General features: G+C 36.6%; 1 protein-coding gene across 4 annotated transcripts in view; it reads left to right on the forward strand.

Moving 5' to 3' along the window:
• Positions 1 to 1,824: 1,824 nt before the first annotated feature.
• The window catches only part of LOC131028178 (vacuolar protein sorting-associated protein 20 homolog 2), a 67,403-nt gene continuing 46,107 nt past the window's right edge, over positions 1,825 to 23,120 (forward strand). For all 4 annotated transcript variants that reach the window (XR_009372625.1, XR_009372626.1, XR_009102576.1 and 1 more), the window contains exon 1: positions 1,825 to 2,736. Coding sequence is in view for 1 of the 4 variants with exons in the window: in XM_057958416.1 (XP_057814399.1) it covers positions 2,635 to 2,736 (102 nt within the window). In the remaining 3 variants the exon portion in view is untranslated. The remainder of the gene's footprint in view (positions 2,737 to 23,120) is intronic.

Consider the following 23,120-nt stretch of genomic DNA (forward strand, 5'->3'; position numbering starts at 1 on the left):
GGTACTTACAATCGCAAATTAGAAACCTTCAACATTTATTATTGACTTTCCCTCAAGCTCACAATACTGAGAATTGGATACATAACCTTTTTTTCACTTTTATTTCTTGAATTCTTTTCCTAAAGAACTACTATGACTGGGGATTTACCTCATGGCTAATAAATATTGCTATAATATGAACTTTTTATGAGCTTTTTTATACTTCTAACTTTATAAATCTAGAAATAATGTCACATTTAATGTTGAAGTCATTGATTGTTTTTTTTTCTACATGAGAATGTTTCTCTACTTAATGTTTTTTTGTAACTATACTATATATATCAATTAATTACTCTCTTTTTTTTTGTGGAGATACTTCAAAGAGGTCCCCTTTAGCTAAGAGTCAAGATTCGAAGGTTATCTATTCCACCAAAATCCACCTAAGACATGATTAATTAATTACTTTTACTTCACAAGATGACGATGGTATTCACTTGGGAGAGCATGTGATTAGGCTTCTCCTCTATGCGGACGATCTCATTTTGATTGCTAAATCTGCTGTTGGCCTCCAAGACCACCTTTATGTTCTTGAAAGATTCTGCAAAGTGGTTGGGATGCAAGTCAATATTAGCAAAACTAAAATCATGATTTTCTCTAACAGAAGAAAACAAAACTAGCATAGGTTTTACTTTGAAGACAAAATCCTTGAAGAAGTCACTGATTACAAATATCTTGGAATTGACTTTGGCAAAAACTTGAGTTGGGATTGTTGTAGAAAGAAGAGGACTTTGGGCGGTTGGAAAGCATTCTATGCTCTTCAAAATAGATGTTGAGAAGCAGAGCTGTGGGATTGAAACACTACCCAAACTCTTTTTGGGCTTCTTGTGCTTCCAGTGGTTCTTTATGGTTGTGAATTGTGGGCCAGTAGTACTTCAGATTTACAATGGAAGCAAATTGAGCAAATTCAGAAATGTTTGATTACAAGCAAGTTCAAAATCAAAAGCACGGTTCCTTATGATATCATGCTAGCTGAAACTGGGGCTGTCCCAATTGAAGCAATGACTATGATTCGTCTGGTAAGGTACTTAAAAAGAATTCAACAAATCAAAGAAAGCAGATGGCCTAATATTGTTTTCAACGATGTTTTGTGCAAAAGAAAGAAAACTTGGATGCGACCAAACAAAACTTGATGAGTAAATGGAATATATACTTGAATGCTTGTCCCATGACCAACAAGGAGATTAAGTCTTTTGTGATGGATAAGTTTTGTAAGTGCATTTGGGGTAAAGGACAAGGGAGAAAGAAGCAGTATTATATCAACGAGTTCAATCTCACTTTTGACCTTCATCAAAAAGTGTCCATTGGTGCTAATATTATTTGGAAAGCTAAAAATCTTATTGCTCAACTTAGAACTAACTCTCATCAACTTCGTTCAGAAACTGGGCGTTGGAAAAGGCCAAAAGAAGTGTGGGAAGAAAGAGTGTGTATTTTTTGTACCTCCGAAGAGGTGGAAACTGAAAAACATATCATTTTGGAATGTGATGCATATAAGGACAACAGGGACAGTTATGCAAATATCTTGATAGCTGGCTCTTGGTATAATTTATTTAACGAGGGATTAGTGGAGAAGTTGGGGGCGCTCATCATCACCTTACATAGAAAGAGATTGGAATTGCGGAAGCTGATTTGATCTGACGGTTTGTCCCATAGACTTTTGTTAGTCTCATGGACGTTAAAATTTATTCTTCTTCTTCTTCTTCTTTGAAGATTATTAAATTATTAAATTTATAATACTTATAAAAGAGTTTCCATTGAAGTTGAATTTACTTAGATTATTTTGTAGCAATAGGAATAGGATTAGGAGCTTGAGATAATGGCTCTATCCTCGAGACTTCACCAAATCTAGAGGTCGCGGTTCTTCTTCGGAGGGAGTACTCACCGTTCTTTGAGAAATTCGCTTCTGAAGTCTTTTTTAAAAATGGACATTTCATCTCCTTCTCTTTTACGGGTGCCAGTAATATTTGACATCCCCTGTATTTGAGCATTATTCAACTACCTGACAAAAAATATTTGCCTTGAACTAAACGGCCTTTTTACTTCTTTGCATGACCGGGGGCCATACTGATCACCTACGGACTTTATGCTTTTGGCACAACAATCTATCTATGCCCAATGATTGCTCACCCAATTCATGGCAGGCTTCGCATCATAAGATCCAAGAGAGGCCAAACACAAATTGGCTCGCTCAAAGAAAATTGCTTTCAATTCTGCCTCAATCAGGCCCCCCTTCAAATTTAATCAATTCAACCCCTGAAATCACTACTGAAAATAGGACGAGGCTCGTATAAAGCCCACTGAGTTTCTCCAATGAGTGAATCCCGTTTAATAAGAGGGCAATTCCGGGCATTAGGATCAACATTCATATGTGCCTCCTGAGATATGTAGACGAACTGTCGTGTTTCTGAAGACGTCGTGGAGAGTACATGTTACCGGTCAGATCGCTGAATTTACCATAACATGAGAGTATATTTCATCTTTGCTAGAATTATAATGATCTTGCGGAGTCCCTGTTCAATGGCATAATAGTCAATCTAGGGTTTGAATCTCGGAGGGGTTTTTATTGATATCATTGTTGGAGTGTGTTTGAAGAGAGAAATGGGTAATCTATTTACAAAGAAGCCCAAGGTAACAGATGTCGACAAGGCAATATTGTCTCTTAAAACTCAAAGGAGAAAGCTTGCGCAATATCAGCATCAGGTATGTCAATTCTATGCTATCTTTGTATTCCCTCTCTCTGAAGATTTGTCATTCAGGATTTTTTTTACCCTCTTTATTTGTAAACACTTAACAGCAGCTTTTTATGGGACATTTCGACATTCACATGATTGCTGCTTGTACCAATTCCTATAAATGATAGATAATGGAATTTTAATTATATATGAATTTTAGTCTTTTGCCTAGGTAAATGGGCTCATTACTTATCGGAGAGTAAATTATCGAATTGCTGTTTGAAAGAAAGTCAAATTTTGATTTTGTTTTATATATAGCTGCATTAACATGGACGGGCTTGCCCGCTGGGTTTTGAACTTTGCTCGTCATGGAAGTTGCTTTTTGTAAAACATTGGTGTCTTTGTGTTGACAATGCTTTGAAGCAGTGAATGCACTATGTTCTTTGAGGGATGCAATTTAGTGGAAGTTGAACTATTTACTTTGAGGGATGCAATTCAGTGGAAATTGAGCAGAAGAAGATAACTGTGGCATTGAATTTTATGAAATCTGCAATGTCAAAGAAAAACAGTTTGCTCATGCATTTATGGAAAGACGGATTTTTGTAAAACATTGATACAATTCTTTGTGTTGAAAATGCTTTGAAGCAATTAATGCACTATGTTCTTTGAGTGATTGAATTCAGGCGTTGGAAATTGATTAGGAGAATATGACCGTGGCCCTGAACTTTATGTACGGATTTGCTATGTCAAGAAAAACAGGTTGCCTATGCATTTATGCAAAGACTGGTATATCCTCACCTGACAATAGGGACTTCATAAGGATGGAAAGCCTTGCATCTAGTGTGGAAAAAATTATGTTCCAATTTAATTCAATTAAAACTGTTAGTTTATTGGTTTGAGGTTCATGCTGCAAGAATTATCATCCAGCAATGGCAGACTTATCTCGTCTAATTTGATAAGTGATGTGATGATGAAATTCTGCTAATATTGTGGCCAACATCAGTTTTTTAAAAAGGAAATTTAAATATTTTACTTTATTTGGTGTGTGTTGTTTTACATGCAATTCAACTGCAACTTGATGATCCCTTCTTCCATTTATTGCTTGCAGGAGAATTGTGTGCGCTCCTAAATTCTGCTTAAGTTTTGTTGGAATTTTTTTTTCAGCTATAGCCGGTATAAAAACTGATTTTTTGTCGAGAAGGGGTTAATGTTGACTTAGTCTCTCTCTAACCTTAGTTGACCCTCAATTGAAAATTCTATATTAAGGAAGTTGTGCATATCTTGGGATATTTGCTTGAAAAGATTTCTTTAATACTGTTTTTCTCATTTTGTCTCTAATGTATCGTTTTGATCAGTAAATAAGGGAGTTGGGTCTTTCAACCATTATATTAACTAAGAAAGACATTATGTTATTTGCAAGTTTCACAAAAACTTCCTCAAAACTGAACTGAGGAAAGCTTAACCACCACTAACCCTAAGATTACAAACCCCCATCTATCCCCTTACTATAGCAAATCAGGGAATACAAAATAAACTGAAAATTGAAAAAACCATAGCGTGAAGACTTGCTGAGTACTTGGCAAAACTCGCCAAACTTGCAAGTCTCTAAGCTGGCCGAGCTGAGTTGACCAGACCCCCGAGCCGAGTCTAGTCGAGTCTTGGAGAGTACTCAGCTGAGTCCTGCTACAAAACTCCGAAGTCTAAGTCTTAGGCTCGGACTCTTTTGGCACCTGAATATAACATAGTGACATAAATTTCAAATTTTGAGAGTTTGAGGGTCATATGACATGTAATGGTTGACTTATGACAATTTGATAGTCAAATTAGATTTTTATGTTCTAAATACATTGATTTTTTTTTTGTGTAATTATGAGTTATTTTTTGCCAAGTTTGTTTCAAGTTTTTTGTGGAGTCCAAGTCAAAATTTTGGGCTGCTGAGTCGAGTCTGAGTCCAAGTTTTTGAACTATGAAAAACCAGTTTAGCTAACAACTAGAATTCCTCATACTAACTAAAGAACCATGATACTAGAACTAGCTGAATCAACCCTGGACAACCCCAAAACATGCACAGACCCAGCAAGACCATGGACCTCCATGGACCTGGAAACCAGAAATCTGCAGTAAAGTCTTTGCAGCCTGACCAGCCCTGGCAATTCTTTCACCATTCTGACATTGAGAATTAGTTTAGTGGAAACTGGCCTGTAGAGAGCAGGGAAGTGAACGCTTCAAGGTCTCCGTCAACTTCTTCCTCTACAATCAACTTCTGAATAGGCACCACTTATCTGAACTCTGTGCCAGCAATGGTGAGAAAGTGATAGGATGCCTGTCCATAAGCTCCAGTGCCACTTGCAATCCACCTCTAAGTTCAGCTCGAACAGAACTTTCCACCAAATGAAGAAGTCCTCCTTGCAGGCAGTCAAAATAAAAATATTGGAAAGAAACATGGAGGCTATGCCAGAATTGACACAGCTTCAAGCTTCCATCTCTAAACAATGTCATGTCCCATTTTCAGTCAATCTAAGTCTGTACATATTAGGTGTGTACTTGTGTCTTCCTTGTTTCTGTTTGCTGTGTGTTTCCCCTTCCTGAGTATGTTTTCTTTCTCCAACTCCACTCTTCCCATCTTGTCAAACTTTCGGACTTTCCCTTGCTGGCATGCTTGTTGCTCGATCCTCTGTGCTTTATCCTATAATTTGAGTCTTTTGATATGACTGACCCTTGATCCCCCATATTTCTTTCTATGTTTCTGTTTCCCTCCCAACTTTTGAGCATGTTTTGTATTGTTTCCAGTAGTCTATTTTTTGCACAATCACTTTCAAATTAGAATATTTTCCGCCCATGATCATTGTTCAAGTTTGAAGTTGCAGGTACACGTGGCTGACCTGATCTATTTGTGGAGGATACAAAAGAGTGAATGTTTTCATTCAGGATCATCATCTACGCTTAACCAAATTTCTTTCACAATCCATTTTGAGAACTTTTGTTCGAGCATGGGAATTTTGGGATGAAAACCCTAGTGATTTTAGAGGGTGATCTCATACATACTTTTTATTTAATCTCTATTGGGCACAAATTTTAGTTGCATTGTATTAATTCAATTTGCCATTGCTGTTGTATGAGTTGTGTGTTGATGCAGAATCATTTGAATTTAATATCAATGTTCGATGGGGATGCGTTCCCTTGGAAAAAACCACACGTTTCTAAGACAGAGATGTCCCCAAGACTTGGAACTCCCAGGGAATGTTCCCTCCATTGCCCCTCCACCACCACCATGCACCCTCTGCCATTTCTAGGATGTTTCCTTTGATATGGGACATCTTTGAGACGTTTCATGCTGGGAAACACCATAAGGGGATGCTGGGACGTCCCCAAGACTCCCAGACATCTCTTGACCTTGGAGGGGACTTGCAAGTTTGTAGGGCTGTTTAGTATCGTTGAGTTTATCTCAGGCTGTTTGACATTGTTTGGGGGTGAACATGGTCGCATAGAGTGAGTTTTAGGAGGCTTTAAGGGGTTGTTTGGACCTATTTTCCAGTTGTATCAGACCTGCATTGCCATAAACAGTAATTCAAATGTGTGTTCCCTACTTGCTATGATCATTTCAGCTCTCTTTTCAGGGCATTTTCCTTTATCATTTTCTATTGGGTGCTAGTTATAGGCAATCTAGAAAGTGTCTTTTCAATGTGCTGCCCTGTACCAGCATTTTTATCAGCTTGTAATCGTTATCAGTACTTAAATAGCAGAGATAACATTGTTTTAGTTTGCATGGTTCTTATGCTTGTTAAAAAATATAAGATCATCTAGGGTGGTCAATACACATATAAAGATGTTTTTCATGATGACAAAATTGAAATAGATTTGTGCTGTTATTTTCTTACCTTGAGCTGAAATGATAGGGGTAATTAGAGCTTTTATTGTCTTCAGGGTTAGATCTTTTTAAGATACTCCAACACAATCTTTCTACTTATAACTTATTGTTCAAAGTTCAATGCAATCATTGCAATGTCTTTACTTATTCTTTATACAGTCATACATCTTTTTATAACTATTTTTTCAAGTACTATTTTTTCAAGTACTTTTTATACAGTCTAGCATGAATGGAAATCTTTTTATAACTATTTTTAGCACCACTCCCCTGCCGCCCACTTGCTGCCCCCCAAACCCTTGTCCCCAAAACCCGTCCCCCTGTCCCCACGTCCACACATCAGGAAACTTGGTGGAACACAGTGTAATATGGTCATTATTGTAATAGGAAACAGAGTGGGAATTACATTATAATAAGAAAATCAGATGTTATGTTGCCATTTATGATCAAAGTGTAATGAAATTGTTGATGTATTAACAATAATATGGGTCTGAGTTGTCTAAGATCTGATTAAATAATCGGGCTCGATAGTGTTGTTATTTAATTAACAAGTGTTTGTGGAAGGTTAAGAATTAGATTTGCATTATTGTTTGGGCTTGGTGGTATCAAAGCTGGTGATCTTGCTAGCCTATGTGTTCAAAATTCAACTTTGCGTGTTTTTGTTTTATCTAGTACCGTGATAGGGCAACCTAATATCATTTGAGGGAGATTAGTAAACAATCCGATCTATAAAGAGTGCTAGATATCATTTGAGGGAGATTAGGAAACAAATTCAATTTGTAGAGAGTTTAGAGACTCAATTATCTCCTACAAAACCTATTGTAGAGCATAGCAGTATGGCAGAAAGAGGGAGGAGAATGAACATAAATGACAATTCAGAGGGTCAAGCTGAAAGGAAGTTTGACTTGCTGATTGATACGATGCATGGTTGCTTCACAAGATGTATAGTATTATGAATGTGTAACAACCGCCCCTTGTTTGCTACCAATTTTTTCTTTTTACATTCACACGTACCGACTTAATCAACCAAGCTTCTTGTTTTATCTTAGAAGTGTCATCCTCATAATTTCTTCGATTACCAAAGTGGCAACAAACCTACATCACCAATTAAGCTTGCACTCAAAGAGGGTATGCTCTTGAGGTTTGGATCCCTATTAGACCTAAACCTAAGCCTCGAGGGTTCATTCTAGATGACCCTGCTTATGTATCCTTTCGAGGGAAGTTAGAGGCTTCATAGTTTGTCTCCAAAGGTTAGAGAAAGTTCATCCTCTCCTCTTGTATAAGATCCTTGATCTCTCTTTAAACCAAGAATATTTGTTAAAACTAGCCCGGTAGCAATATCCAATTGCTAACAAGTAACATTAAAACATACACAATTACCTAAGGGTCATCCTTTCACAATTTTCACAAATCCATAGAGAGTGAATCGAGCACACTTCCTATTAGCACATGGTGACTAGCTTATACACATCACACATGATGACTAGCTTTGGCTTACGTCACATATACAAAGTGACTTCCACATAAGTATCTGCCCAAATTTTACAAGGTTTGGTCCAATTATTATCTACTTATTCTTTATTAGAAATTCTCTTCCTTGCAGTCCATCGGATGGCTAAGCAAAAAGGACATCCATCGCCGACATGTAGCTGGCCCCCAGGCCCACATGCTCCTGGCAGAATCTATCCAATACCCTAGATCTAAGCGGGGTATCCCTCGCTTGCATGCAACTGTCGATCACCATCTGCTAACTAGGGGGTACGACTGATAGTCTACTGGCATAGTACGCTCCTTGACTACTATCAATCTTGAGCGGATAAGCTTATCTTATGCGGGCCATAGGATTTCCATCGGTGATCACCTCAAATGGAGAAGGGTAGCCTATGCATTGAGGTATACAACCTCTACCTATGCCCTCATAGGGCCCTTACTCCATCTGTAGCCGTAAAAGTCGGCACCTATACATGGCTTAGCACTATAACTGGAAGAGAGTTTCCTAATTCAGAACAAATAGATCATAATTGACTAATCTAGGAGTATACACAAGTCTTATAGTTCTAGAATTAAATCATACAACTGCATAAGAACACTTGGATCCAATGTAAGATTACCTCTACTTAATAGATAAACAAATTGACCATAAGGTGGTCTACCCTTACACTTTATCAACTAATTATTCAAAAATACCATATATATTAAATATGAGTTATAAGGCTTTCTTCTCTCTTCATAATCTTCTAATGCCTATTCGGCCTCATCTAAAGCCTACTAAAGAGGAAAGGTCGACAAGTTAGGAGCAACCCAAACCTTGGAGTTATTCCCCCCTTAGACCCTTCCCCTACAGACTTGAAGTCACATGGGCATCCTTCACCCAAGGACCGCCTACGTTTCCTCTTCCAAATGGGTCAAAGTCACACGTAGTTCTCCTGAACCAGCTCTCCCTCAAGGGCACCTACACATAGGTTCCCTAGGTTTATCACATTGACTTAGAGCTAGGCTTATTACTCAACGCAAAGTTACCTTGGTTCACACAACCCATAGGAAATTAGTTCTATTTTAAATTCTTATAATATGTTCTATATAGAGTTCTTATGCTTAAGGGGTCAGTTGATGTCTTGTAATCATATTAAAGCCTTGACTTCAATATCTCATAGCATTCCAAAATTATAAGCATATCTTATTATCACTAAACAAAGAGGTTAAAGTGACATTAAGGAACTTAATTCACTATCTTCATTGCAATGGATTTACTCAAATGGTCCATACTTATAGGCATTTTGATATCTTCTCCACTCAACACTACATCTAATATTTCCCATATCACAATTGTCTGAAATATCATAGGTCTTACAACATAAGTTTATCCTTGCCTTAACCATAATTCCTACACAACCGTACCATCATCCAACACAACCATAATGCCCTTCCTTGGTTCTCATGATAGTTGTCTTATCAAGATGTTGGTAATCAATAGGTCAATAAACCCATGTAATCTTAATATTGAAATTATGCAAAAATAATGCAAGGGTCTCCATAATGCTCCTAGTTGGTTCCCACTTTAGTATGGTTCAATAGTATCGTGTATCACAATAATATATGGCGTCATCCTAACCAAATAGCATAAAATCATTTTGAGCCTTGAAAGACATCTATCAATCTTTACAAAATTGCATTAAGCACGATCAATATTAGAATCATATAATCCTAAGACAATGAGCAATATCGTGGGCTCACCATATATCGTGGGCTCACCATATCTTCATGTAAAGGTGTATACTTCACAATATTAGGGGTAACTGTTAATGTTAGTAACTTCAGAAGATATCATTACCTGCGGTGTTTATGGAATTCTCTCATCATTGCTCTCTTCTATTTCGTGCTCCATGTTCGTTTTGGTTTCTTTCTTCGACTGTTGGAAACTGGAAGTGTTTCAGTTTCAAATTATATCTGCCTCTTCTCATATCGTGTGTATATTTATGTTCAACTCATGTTCGCTGGTTACTCCGTTTTCTTTTCACTTTCCTTCCGTATGGCTTCGCCTTCTTGTCTTCCATCGGTGCAGGAGTTTGTACCGTCAAATGTTGTAATTGCCGTTGTATGGTCAACATCGTGGCGTGTCACCTCTCTCTGTCACGTGATTATCTTTCGTGCATTGGTTCTTTCATCGGGTCGTGTTATTTGCAATGTGTGTGCAGTATATTTCTTAAGGAAGGCATCGTATTTATATGCCTTTTTGGTGTTCAGTTGTGAAGTGATTGAAGAATTGATCGTCTACAACTATCATGTATTTGTCAGATTTTCTGTATATTTCTTCTGTGTTCTTTTGATGTATGATCTCATCAAATTGTAGAAAGGGCTTATATTGAATGTATGATAGAAGTCATTTTGGAAGCTTTGTGTCTGATACTATTGATTGTTAAAGTGATAACAATCATTGCATATTAGGATTAAAAGCTTTGTATCAGGTTTATTTTGATAATAAAATTCAATTTTGGTGTGGTTGGGTTTTTTACCCTCAGGTGGAGGGTTTTCCCAGGATAAATCCTTGTGTTTCTTGTTTTGTGATTTTTCAGATTCTGAACTTTTATCTTTCTGGTTCTATTTTTAACATGGTATCAGAGCGGGTCTAAAGAAAAGATCCAGAGCCAGATTGCTTAGTTTTGAAATAATTTTTGCTTGAGCTTTAGTCTGTTTATTTCAAGCTTTCCAACTATGGTGAATGGACTCAAAGTTGAAGACTTATTGGATTGTGTAGCTAATTACACTTCATGGAAATTTAGGATCCTTATTGTGCTTGAAGAGAATGATCTTCTCAATTATGTGAAGTATGTTGTAGATGAACCTTCAGATTACACCGAGAAAGCACAATGGAGGAAGAATGATCTCACGGCAAGAAAGATTCTAATTGATTCAGTTAAGGATCATCTGGTACCTGTTATATCCAAGTTGAATTCAGCCAAAGATATGTTCGAGTGCCTTCAAAGTTTGTATGAATTCAACAGTACCAACAGAGCTCTAGCATTGAGACGTCAACTCCTGCATATCAAGATGGCTAGAGGTGAATCTGTTGTTTCTTTCTTTATGAAGATTACAAAATTGAAGGATCAGCTCAATGCTATTGGAGACTCTATTGAGGATAAAGTTCTGGTTATGCTGGCCATGAATGGCCTTCCTCACTCTTGGGAATCTTTCATTCAAGGTATTAGTGGAAGAAATGAACTACCCAAGTTTTATCGGTTGAGAATTGATTGTATTCAAGAGGAATACAGATTGAAGGCAAGAGGAATTGGTCAAAAATCTCATCATGAAGAAGATCATGTTCTTGCTGCCCATAATTCTAGAAGAAAAGGGAGAAAAGGTAACTTCAAAACAAACAGAGATAAGAATTCTGATTCAGCTCTTGAATCTAAGAAGAAAAAAGATCTCTCTAGAGTTCAGTGCTTCAGATGTGACAAATTTGGTCACTTTGCTAGAGGATGTCCTTCTAGGCCCAAGCATCAAGCTGCTGTAACAAATGTTGAACATGCTTCTCCTCTTAGAGAATCAAGTGAAAATTCAAAGGGTTTCTTATTTATTTCTGCTCTTTCAAGTAATGTTCCCTTTGATAGTAATATTTGGCTGATTGACAGTGGTGCTTCATGTCATATTACTGGATATCTTGAACATATCTCAAATTTGATTGAAAAGGATTCTCACTTGCATGTTATCATTGGTGATGATGCTTGTTATTCTGTGAAAGGAGCTGATACCACTTCTTTTCATTTAGATTCTGGAATTCCCCTTCATCTGAGTGATGTGCTATTTGTTCCTGGAATCAAGAGAAATCTGATTTCTATCTTAGCTTTGGAAGATAAAGGATATCGGGTTGCATTTGATGAAGGCAAGATCTTGCATGGAAGAAGAACACTAGCAGCAAGACAACTTGTGATATTGGTGTTCGTCATGATAGTCTATACAGACTTTCAGCTCGTCCTATTCATGCATTAGCTCATGAGTCAATGATTTCTAATGAGCTGTGGCATAAAAGATTTTGTCATTTAAATTTCAGAAATCTTTCCTCCATGGAAAAGATGGTCATTGGTCTTCCTAAGCTAAATCGAGATCATGATGCTGTCTGCAAAGGATGTGCTCTAGGTAAGAACATTAAAAGTCCTTTTCACTCTAGTGAAAATAGAGCAAAAGAAATTCTAGAGCTGATTCATTCTGACTTGTGTGGTCCTATGTCTATTGCCTCTTTAAGTGCCTTTTGGTACTGTGTTACTTTCATTGATGATTTCTCTCCTAAGTCATGGATATACTTTTTGAAATCTAAAGAATCTGATGAAGTGCTGTCTAGATTTAAAGAGTTCAAGGCTCAAGTAGAGAATTTGTCTAATAAGAGGATCAAAGTTTTAAGATTTGACAATGGGGGTGAATGTACTTCTGGTTTATTTCAAAGTTTCTGTATTGAAGTGGGGATTAAGAGGGAATTTTGTGTCCCTTATAATCCTCAACACAATGGAATAGCTGAAAGACAGAACATATCTATTGTTGAGGCAGCGAAAGACATGATTCACAATCAAGGCCTTCAAATATTTCTTTGGGCAGAAGCTTGCAGGACAACTGTTTATGTTCAGAATCGTAGTCCTCATCAAATTCTAGACAATATGAATCCTGAAGAAGCATTCACAAGTATTAAACCTGAAGTTAGTCATCTCAGAATTTTTGGATGTCCAGTTTATATTCATGTACCTAAAGATAAAAGGTCTAAGTTAGAACCTTCAGGCAAGAAAGGAATTTTTGATGGTTACTCTGAATCTTCAAAAGCTTATAGAGTCTACATTCCGGGTCAAAAGCAGATTGAAATTAGCAGAGATGTTTCATTTGAAGAAGATATAGCTTGTAGAAGATGTAAAGAGACTTCTATGGAAATTGATAATGAAGATCTTGATATTTCTCAAATTATGGATACTGCTGCTCCTGATTTCCCTTCTGAGATTCAGAGGGAGTCTCCTGATTTAGAAGGTCCTATTGATCCTGTTGATCCTATAGATATCTCTACTGAACCTAGTAATGTTTCATGTGGCAAGAAGAGACCTTTGTGGGCCAGGCATACTATGCAAGAGGCTGAAAAGTATTCAGCTCCTCGTGGTACTTTCAGAGAAAGTAAGAGACCTCATAAATTTGTAGGATATGTTGTTTTAATGAATCATATTATTGAATCCGAGCCTTCAAGTTTTGAAGTGGCTTCAAAACAACAAGTTTGGAAAGATGCAATGTTGGAAGAATATCAATCCATCATCAAAAATTACGTTCGGGACATTGTTCCTAGACCTCAAGGTAAATCTGTTGTTTCTTCTAAGTGGTTGTTCAAAATTAAACATGCAACTGATGAGAGTTTTGAAAAATATAAAGCTAGATTTGTAGCTAGAGGTTTTTCTCAAAAGGAAGGTATAGACTATGAGGAGACCTTTGCTTCTGTAGCTCGGTACACTTCTATCAGAACTATTATTTCTATTGCAGCTGTTAAAGGGTGGAAATTGCATCAGATGGATGTAAAGACAACATTCTTGAATGGTGTAATTGAAGAAGTTTTTATTGAGCAGCCAGATGATTTTGTGATTCATGAGTGAGAATCACATGTATGCAGATTGAAAAAAGCCTTGTATGGTCTCAAGCAAGCTCCGCGTGCATGGTATGAAAGAATTGATCATTATTTATTGAGCTTGGGTTTTCTAAAAAATGATGCTGATCCAAATATCTATTTCAAGGTAATTGATGATAAAGCTTTAATTCTAGTTCTATATGTTGATGATTTATTTCTTACTGGAGAAGATGATCTCATTGCTAGATGTAAGAAAGAGTTAGCTTCTGAAATTGAGATGAAAGATCTTGCTCTTATGCATTATTTTCTTGGTTTAGAAGTATGGCAAAGATCAAATGAAGTCATATTGAGTCAAGGGAAATATGCCATTGACATTTTAAAAAGATTTAGTATGCTAGATTGCAAGTCTATGGCAACTCTCATGGAAGTAAATCTGAAACAAGTTACATGATGTTGCAGCTACTTCAGATTTAGTTGATGCTACTATGTATATGCAATTGATTGGATCCTTGATGTATTTAGTCAATACAAGGCCTGATTTATGTTATGCTGTTAACGCTCTCAGTCGGTTTATGTGTGAGCCTAGACAGATTCATTTTGTTGTAGCTAAACATATATTGAGATATGTGTGTGGTTGTTGTTTCAGCTTAGGTTCTGCTATGATTTCTTGGTGCAGCAGGAAGCAATCATGTGTGGCCCAAAGTACAATAGAAGCTGAATATGTTGCAGTTGCTGTAGCAGCTCGAGAAGCAGTGTGGCTTTGAAAGCTTCTTTCAGGATTGTTTGGGCAGCCTTTGGAACCGACTGTGATATTCAGTGACAACCAAAGTTGTATGAAGCTTTCAGTTAATCTTGTTTTTCATGATAGATCCAAGCATGTGGAGATTAAGTTTCATTATTTAAGGGATATGGTTCAAAGGAAAGCTGTTGAGCTTAAATACATTTGCAAAGATGAGCAGACAACTGGCATTCTCACCAAGCCACTTCCTAGAGTGAAGTTTCTATATTTTAGAGATAAGCTTGGCATTGTGGAGAATGATGCTCTTGCTGAGAGAGAGTCTCAACTTCAGTGATTTTTCATTTTTATGTTGTAGTGCATTTTTCTCTGTGATGGAGAAATTTGAGGTGAAAGCCCTTGTTGCTCTTTCCACTCATGGGAGTAGCCATAGTGGATGTCATGTTGAGAGAGTCCATGACAATATCACGTTGAGTGACTCCGTGATGAGAGCCTGTGTTTATTTCACTCATGGGAGTAGCCATGGTGAATATCATGTTGAGTGAATCCATGATGCCTATCACGTTGATAGAATGCGTGATTAATTTTTGGATATTTACACATATGGGTGTAGCCATTGTGTTTATCATGTTGAGAGACTCCATGACTTGAAATCAGTAAATGATATTTCCTTTGTTAAGAGGGAGTGTTAATGTTAGTAATTTCAAAAGATATCATTACCTGCGGTGTTTATGGATTTCTCTCATCATTGCTCCTTCTATTTCTTGCTCCATGTTCGTTTTGGTTTCTTTCTTCGACTGTTGGAAGCTGGAAGCATTTCGGTTTCAAATTATATCTGCCTCTGCTCATATCGCGTGTATATTTATGTTCGATTCATGTTCGCTGGTTACTCCGTTTTCTTTTTACTTTCCTTCCGTATGGCTTCGCCTTCTTGTCTTCCGTCGGTGTAGGAGTTTGTACCGTCAAATGTTGTAATTGCCGTTGTATGGTCAGCATCGTGGCGTTTCACCTCTCTCCGTCACATGATTATCTTTTGTGCGTTGGTTCTTTCATTGGGTCGTGTTATTTGCAATGTGTGTGCAGTATATTTCTTAAGGAAGGCATCGTATTTATATGCCTTTTTGGTGTTCAGTTGTGAAGTGATTGAAGAATTGATATCGTCTACAACTATCATGTATTTGTCAGACTTTCTGTATATTTCTTCTGTGTTCTTTTGATGTGTGATCTCATCGAATTGTAGAAAGGGCTTATTTTGAATGTATGATAGAAGTCATTTTGGAAGTTTTTTGTCTGATACTATTGATTGTTAAAGTGATAACAATCATTGCATATTAGGATTAAAAGCTTTGTATCAGTTTTTATTCTGATAATAAAATTCAATTTTTGTGTGGCTGGGTTTTTTACCCTCAGGTGGAGGGTTTTCCTAGGATAAATCTCGTGTTTCTTGTTTTGTGATTTTCAGATTCTGAACTTTTATCTTTCTGGTTCTATTTTTAACAGTAACAATGCTCTTAGTGTCTTAGTTATAAACCTACTTAAGCATGATTGATACCTAAGACATCCTTATGATAATGGCAATATCATATTTGTCAAATCATCTTCATAACAAGATCGCATCCAATGGCAACAATAATATCCTAATCCTTAATTTCATTTATCCTTCAGTGCAACTTCATCTTCATGTTTTAGTATATTTTCTTGACTGTATAATATTACACTATCCACTTACAATTGATTGTGATCTTCATGATCAGTAATAATGTAATGTCCCCTACCTGATCTAATTAAAAATACTAAAATTGATAGATTTTCTTCAATAAGTTATTAACAAGTGCTTGTCTATTTTCCTCACTAGCTGATTAATTTCATTATTCATAGTTCTTAATATAGATATCAAACCCTGCTACTATTTCAATTTTAAGGGAGAAAGTTTACATATGTTACCAAAGCGCTTAGAGACCAACTACAATAGGTTCCCTCAAAGTTTACAGATCCAAGTCCTAACCTATCTTGGGTCTATACCCTCAAGGCTTATGGGTCGCTGATCCCCACCCTATCATGGGACTTGACCTATTGCTTGGATTTAGACTGCCCTTCTTTGGAACATCTCAATTCCATCTTCTTAAATACCAAAAGCAATAACATGATTCAGACTATAAGTACATATATTTCTTATGTATTATGAATAAATATATATGAAATTAAGTATGACTGTCATACATATTGCAGTCCATATTAGTATTACTATTTATTCTGCATAAGAACATTATTGGGCTTCATATATTAAGCATACTTATTAATAAATATAATTTTATCATAACTGAATACTATTCATTATAATATTTAACTTAAGATTCTAAAACTAGTTTGGAAGAGAGAACTTATCTGGATAACTTCCTCCAATTTGTATACCTGACGTATATGCCTTAATGTTACAATTTGTCGTCACGTATAATCTGATTAGTCTTCAGTCTGATATATATATATTCTGATTTATTTCTCTGTCTTCACATAATTCTCTTCCTATTATATAGATTATTAATACCCCATTGTCTAAAAGCATTAGTTATATTTAAAGGTTGTGAGGCCAGACAGATCTGACATACGTCAGATATAGTCTGCCACTGCATAGGAAATTAGGAATGACTGACATACTTATTGCAATCTATATTAATATTAGTATTAAATTCTGCATAAAATATTATCAGACTTATTACTTTTTTTTAATGCACCTCCCAGTATTTCTATCTTAAATGACATATATATATTTTTTCCTACCCTTACATGGAAGGGCCACATCTCTTTGCATTGTTCACGTATCACACCCCTATGTGAATGGTCATGTGCTTCATATTGTAATTATTGATTGGCATTGGTCAACCAATTCAAACCCAATCATTGAATACTACCGATTAGTTAATAACTATCGGTTAGACTAAATATCGCTGTGTCAATTATAAAGCGATTTAATACTGCTGATTGGTAATGACTATTAGTTAGACGAAATACAGATATGTGAAATTACAACTTAATACCACCAATTAGTTAATGACTTTCGGATGTGATGAATTGTTTTATAAGTATCGGTCCATTATGGTTTTAAGTTTCTTTGATACGTGTTACCTAGTCTGTTCGATACTTGTTACATATTATCATTTAGTTTTCTGATCTCGTCATAACATCTTCACAATGGCAATAAAGAGGAATCGGGCTGTATTGTCTTCAATTAAAAAGCTATGACGAACGTTTTGGTCTGCAACGTCTTCACTGTCCTTGTATAATCATAGTATATAGTGTTGTTTCTATCTATCTATCTATATATAATGATTAAGGAGGGGTCATGACAAATAAGATATTATAAAATAATGAAAAATATTACAAGTAATGTTTTTTAACCCAATCTCAACTACACCATTACATTAAAAGATAATTTCCTTATTTAAATCATGTGATATTCTGGTGCAAATATATAGGTTTGGTTATATTAATGAGGTCTCCATCAACTCTTTAAAACATGTACTTGATATAATGACTAAATATAGAGAGCTCGTGTTAAAACTTATCCACTAGTCTTGTACTTTAGACATAATGAATAAAACCTCGCATCATATACCATGGTCATAGTCTTCAGTTTCATTATCTTCAAGATAAATACTCCACATAAACTGAGTGCATTATCCACCTATAGGAATAAATACGAATGTTAGTTATAAAGTTGTTTAGTCCCAATCAATATCCAAGTTATGTATTTGTGGGATCATTCTAATGGATATTTACTCAATAAATTTAGTAAGGATCATCATCACTAGGATCATATGGGCTTCCCAAAAAAAATAGAGATCAACATGCTTCCCTTAATATAAAGCCTTGCTATGACAATCTAGTTGCTATATTATGAATTATAAACTAAGATGTTTTCAACATGCCATATAGTCTACAATAGGATAATACTAAATTTACAAACATAATAGCAGCCTTCTTATTACCATCTTAAATAGACATGCAATGATCATTTACCACACAACTAAAAATCAATAATTATATGATCAACATGTTTAGCTAACCCAAATTATTGAAGGTCTCTTATGAAATTATTGGAGGTCTATTATGTGGGCAAACCTACGCTTGGACATGACATCTAGGTTGCTGACAAAATTTCATTAAGAAAGCAATTCATAACTAGGAGAAAATATATAATGCATCATTGAGACAAATCCAAAAACTGAATAGATCCATTCCCTTTTCGAAAAGTGAATAAATTAGAATTAAGTACTGTCTTTAGAAAAGTGAAACATTGGTGAACGAATACTCATCTCATGATGAAGATAATTCTGTTGCAAGTGTGGAAACCTTCTACCTATAATTCCAAACATTTCTAAAGCCTTTTCTTTCTTACTATTTCTTCATGTATGTCTGTCTGGGTAGTTGCAATGCCTTCCACTCACCTGGTAGGCCACTTCTCCTTCCCTTTTTCTTAGTTTTCACCTCTTCTCTCATGTTGCATGGTCTTTTCCTCTCCAAAATAGCGGGTCATTTTCCCCCCCTTCACCGTAACCTTTATCCTCCTCACGTCCAAGCTTCCTCCTCCTTCCTTTGCATATCCCTCTCTTCCATTCATGTGCCCTTTATCCACGTTTCTTTTGCTCTTCTCCCTCGTGCTGTGTCTTTCTTTCTATCTTTTTCTTTTATGGATGCCCATGTTATTGTTCTTCTACACCAAACATTTTTCCTTAACCTTTTCATGAGCTCACACAGGCTATCTTTCCATCGCAAGTAGGGTGTTCACAAACAACAACTTGTGGTTTGGCTCTTTATGCCTATCAATCACCCTTGCTAGAAAGTTTCTAAGCCTTGTTAACAAATCGGTTTTGCAATCTTAACATTCTTGGGAAATACATTACCCTGAAGATATTTTCTTTTCCCAATCTGTCATGTCCTGTCCACGATCCCATGATCACCTTCTATCTGCCTGGGAATCACCAATGAGCCATTGGTCTCTTGATCCAACCTTCTCCTCTTCTGCATAGCCTTCAAATCCCCTCTCCTTTCCTCCATGCTCCATACTCTTCCTTCTCAGGCCGTTTTCTGTATTCTCCCTTTCATCCAGACTTGTATATATTATTCTGGAGGTGTCGTGGCATTTTAAGAGTTGCCGTACATACTCTTATCTTTTCCCCAAGATTTTTCATACAGAATGGCGTAAAAGACATGAACACCATGCCTTATTAATGTTTGGCCATCCCCTTCATACGTACACCCCTCTCCTCATAATTACAAGTCATCTCCTAAAGTAATAGATCTTCCTCCCTTTTGACTAGATATCTATGTGCTTAGATGGACAACCATGCCTCTTAAAGACGGTGCCAACAAGCATCATATACATATGATCTGCCATTTCATTAAATTTGCATTTATTTTGTTTAGTTTATTCCACCATCGTCCACCATGTAGGTAGATGATGTGGGGATGTGACAGAATGCGCCTAAACAATCAATGGGAAGCAAGTGCTTTTGAGGGTAATATTCTTCACTTTGAGCCACACACAAGTACTATTCTTGTTTCAATTGCAAGACCAACTTGACCTACCTTTGTGAATATTCAAAATGAAAGGTCACTCACCAATTATATGAACATAAAGAAGTCTCAAAATAGTTGCATTCCTGAGCCCATGCTGCAAGTCTTTTAGAGAGATGTGTAACAAGCTTTGGGGAAGGTGACACTCTCCTTGTGATGGATTTAATAGATGCTTAGCTCATGTGTGGGTACATAATCTAGACACATGCCTATCCTTCATATCGATGATCGAAGATGAAGCCATCAATTTTGCCACCTTGCATTTGGAGGCTATTGCGCATGAGTGGTGGTGACACAGTTTGATCACTTAAGGTCATAAATCCATCATCTCATACGATAAATTTTGCAAAATTTTGATTGAGAGGTTTGATCAGAAGGATCTTGAAGTGTACTTCAAAGATTTGACTTTAGCTCAATGGAGAACTATGTAACAAAGTTTCAAAAGTTTTTGGTGATGGTGCCAATCATCTTGGATAAGCATAGTAAAGTATTCAGTAGCATTCCTCTAGGGAGACTGCCAAATAGAGGCTCTGAGCATGTGTTTCAGCTGCAAGGAGCCATGGTCACTTGGACATAGATGTCTTGGAAAAGGACAAGTGCATTACACTGAGGTAAGGTTTAATGATGAATTGGGGTTTGAGGAATTCGAACCACAAAGTGAAGAACTCAAATAGGAGATAGATGAAGAAGAAGATCAACCAAAAGAGGAAGGGGTCATCTTGGGAGACACTCTTGCCACTCTTTGGTACTTTTAGGTACAATCCCTTTCACATCTATAGGGTCTTGCGAGGTCAAAGGGTGACTATACTCATTGAAATTGGTGCCACTCATTACTTCATTGATGAGGGATTGTTTGGCCAAATGAGGCCTCAAGATGGAGGACTTTGAAGGATTTAGTGTAATGGTGGTTGATAGTTTCACCATTTAATGCAATAGAAAGATCGTCCAATTGAATCTTAATTTGGGAGTATATAATATGAAGGATGACTTCTATATTGTTAGCATAGGAGATATGGATGCTGTCCCAGGTATTCAATGGTTGCACTCATTAGGAGAGATCACACAAAACTTCCAAAACATGGAACTGAGGTTTTAGTCAAAGGGAAAAGAAGTGGCACTATGAGGAATGCCAAATAAAGCGCCAAAGATTATATTGGATAAAAGAATGGAAAGGATTTTTTGTCACGGGCAAGTCGGGTGGGCAGCTTGGTGTTTGGTGATTGTAACAAAACTTGCTGAAGGATAGAAGGCATATCATGTGGATGCACAAAGCATCTTGGACAAGCATAGTGAAGTATTTAGCAACATTGCATTGGGGAGACTACCAAATAGAGGCTTTGAGCATGTCATGAGTTGAAGGGCACTAAGCCCATCATTAGTACTCCCTACAACCATTCTAGGTGACATAAGCAAGAAATAAAAAAAGTTAAGTAATTGCTAGAAATGGAGCACATCAAACACTGCTCAAGTCCCCTTTATTTCACTATAGATTTGGTGAAGAAGAAAGATGGCACAATGCGGAAGTGCATTGATTATAAAGTATGAACCAAGAAGACTATCAAGAATTGTAACCCCATTCTTAAGATTGATGAATTGGTAGATGAGCTTCATTGAGTAGTCTATTTCTCAAAAAATAGATCTTAGATTAGGCTACCGTTAGATTAAAGGCCAAGAGGAGGATATTCACAAGACAACTTTTGAATGTCACTATGGGCATCATGAGTCTCTAGTCATGCCATTTGGTTTGACAAATGCTCCAACAACTTTCTAGTCATGTATTAATCGGCTTATTCTTAAACAATTGAGAAAGTTGGTTCTTGTCTTTTTTGATGACATTTTTATCTAAAACTAAATGTGGGAGGATTGATGAAGTGTTGGGAATTTCGGAAGCACAAATGCTATTTGCCAAGGAGTTGAAGTGTGACTTCATTATGACAAAGATCTTATATCTAGGTCACATCGTCAATGCAAAGGTACTACATGTAGACATGGAGAAAATTAAAGCAATTTGGATCTGGCTTTCCCCAAGGACTTTGACACAACTATGAGGAATCTTCAACCTTTGTAGATTCTATAGGCAATTTGTTAAGGGCTTTTCCCAACTGGTCGTGCCTTTAACTAACCTAACAAAGAATGGAGTTTTCTTGTGGATTGAGGATGCATGATAAACATTTGATAGACTAAAAGAGGTAATGAGTTTGTGTCTTGTGTTAGCAACTCAGGATTTCACTCTTTCTTTCACATTGGCTTGTGATGCATTAGAAGAAGGAATTGGGGCTATGCTCATGCAAAAAGAACACCCCATTGTTTTTGAGAGTTCAAAACTCACAAAGGTGGTTCTCCATTTATGATAAGGGAATGCTAGCCATATGCACACATTGGCCAAATCCAAGCAATACTTGGTGGGTGTTTTATTTATTCACAAAATTGATCACAATAGTTTGAGATATTTTCTCAATTAGAAGGATCTATATGAGTGGCAACAAAAGTGGGTGAGCAAACTTGAAGCATATGATTTTGATATTGAGTACGTGAAAGTGAAGAAGAATGTTGTCGATGCATTGTCTAGAAGATGGAATCTATGTTCCACGTCTTAGATCTTTGCGAATTAGAAGAATGAAATCATAACAATGTGTACCAAGAGTGTGTTCGTAATTGATGTGTTGGAAGGGAAGTTGTTAAATGAAAAGTACAATGTCTACAACGAACTCATCAAGGATGAAAGGAAAGATTTTGTGGGCAGTTTACAACACTCCCTTGGGAGACCACCTTGGGTATTTTACAACCTACAAACATATCAGCGAAGGTTCACATGGAAGGGACTTAAGGATGGTGTTCTCACCCATATCAAAGAATGCATCATTTGTCAAAAGAATAAAATGGAATGGACATATTTAATAGGTCTTTTGCAGCCCTTACCCATCTTGGAGCAAAAACGAGAAAGTGTCTCAATGGACTTTATCACGGGACTTTCTAAAGTCCAAGGTAAGGATTGTATACATGTTGTGTATAGACTAAAAAAGTATGCACATTTCTTTACCATCTCGTCAAATTTAAGGTGCCACAAGTGGTTGATATGTTCTTTAAGGAAGTGATGCAACTGCATGGACTACCCAAGAGTATTGTGAGTGATAGAGATAGTTGCTTCATGAG

This window comes from Cryptomeria japonica, chromosome 5 (genome assembly GCF_030272615.1).
Source record: "Cryptomeria japonica chromosome 5, Sugi_1.0, whole genome shotgun sequence".
Lineage (NCBI taxonomy): Eukaryota > Viridiplantae > Streptophyta > Pinopsida > Cupressales > Cupressaceae > Cryptomeria > Cryptomeria japonica.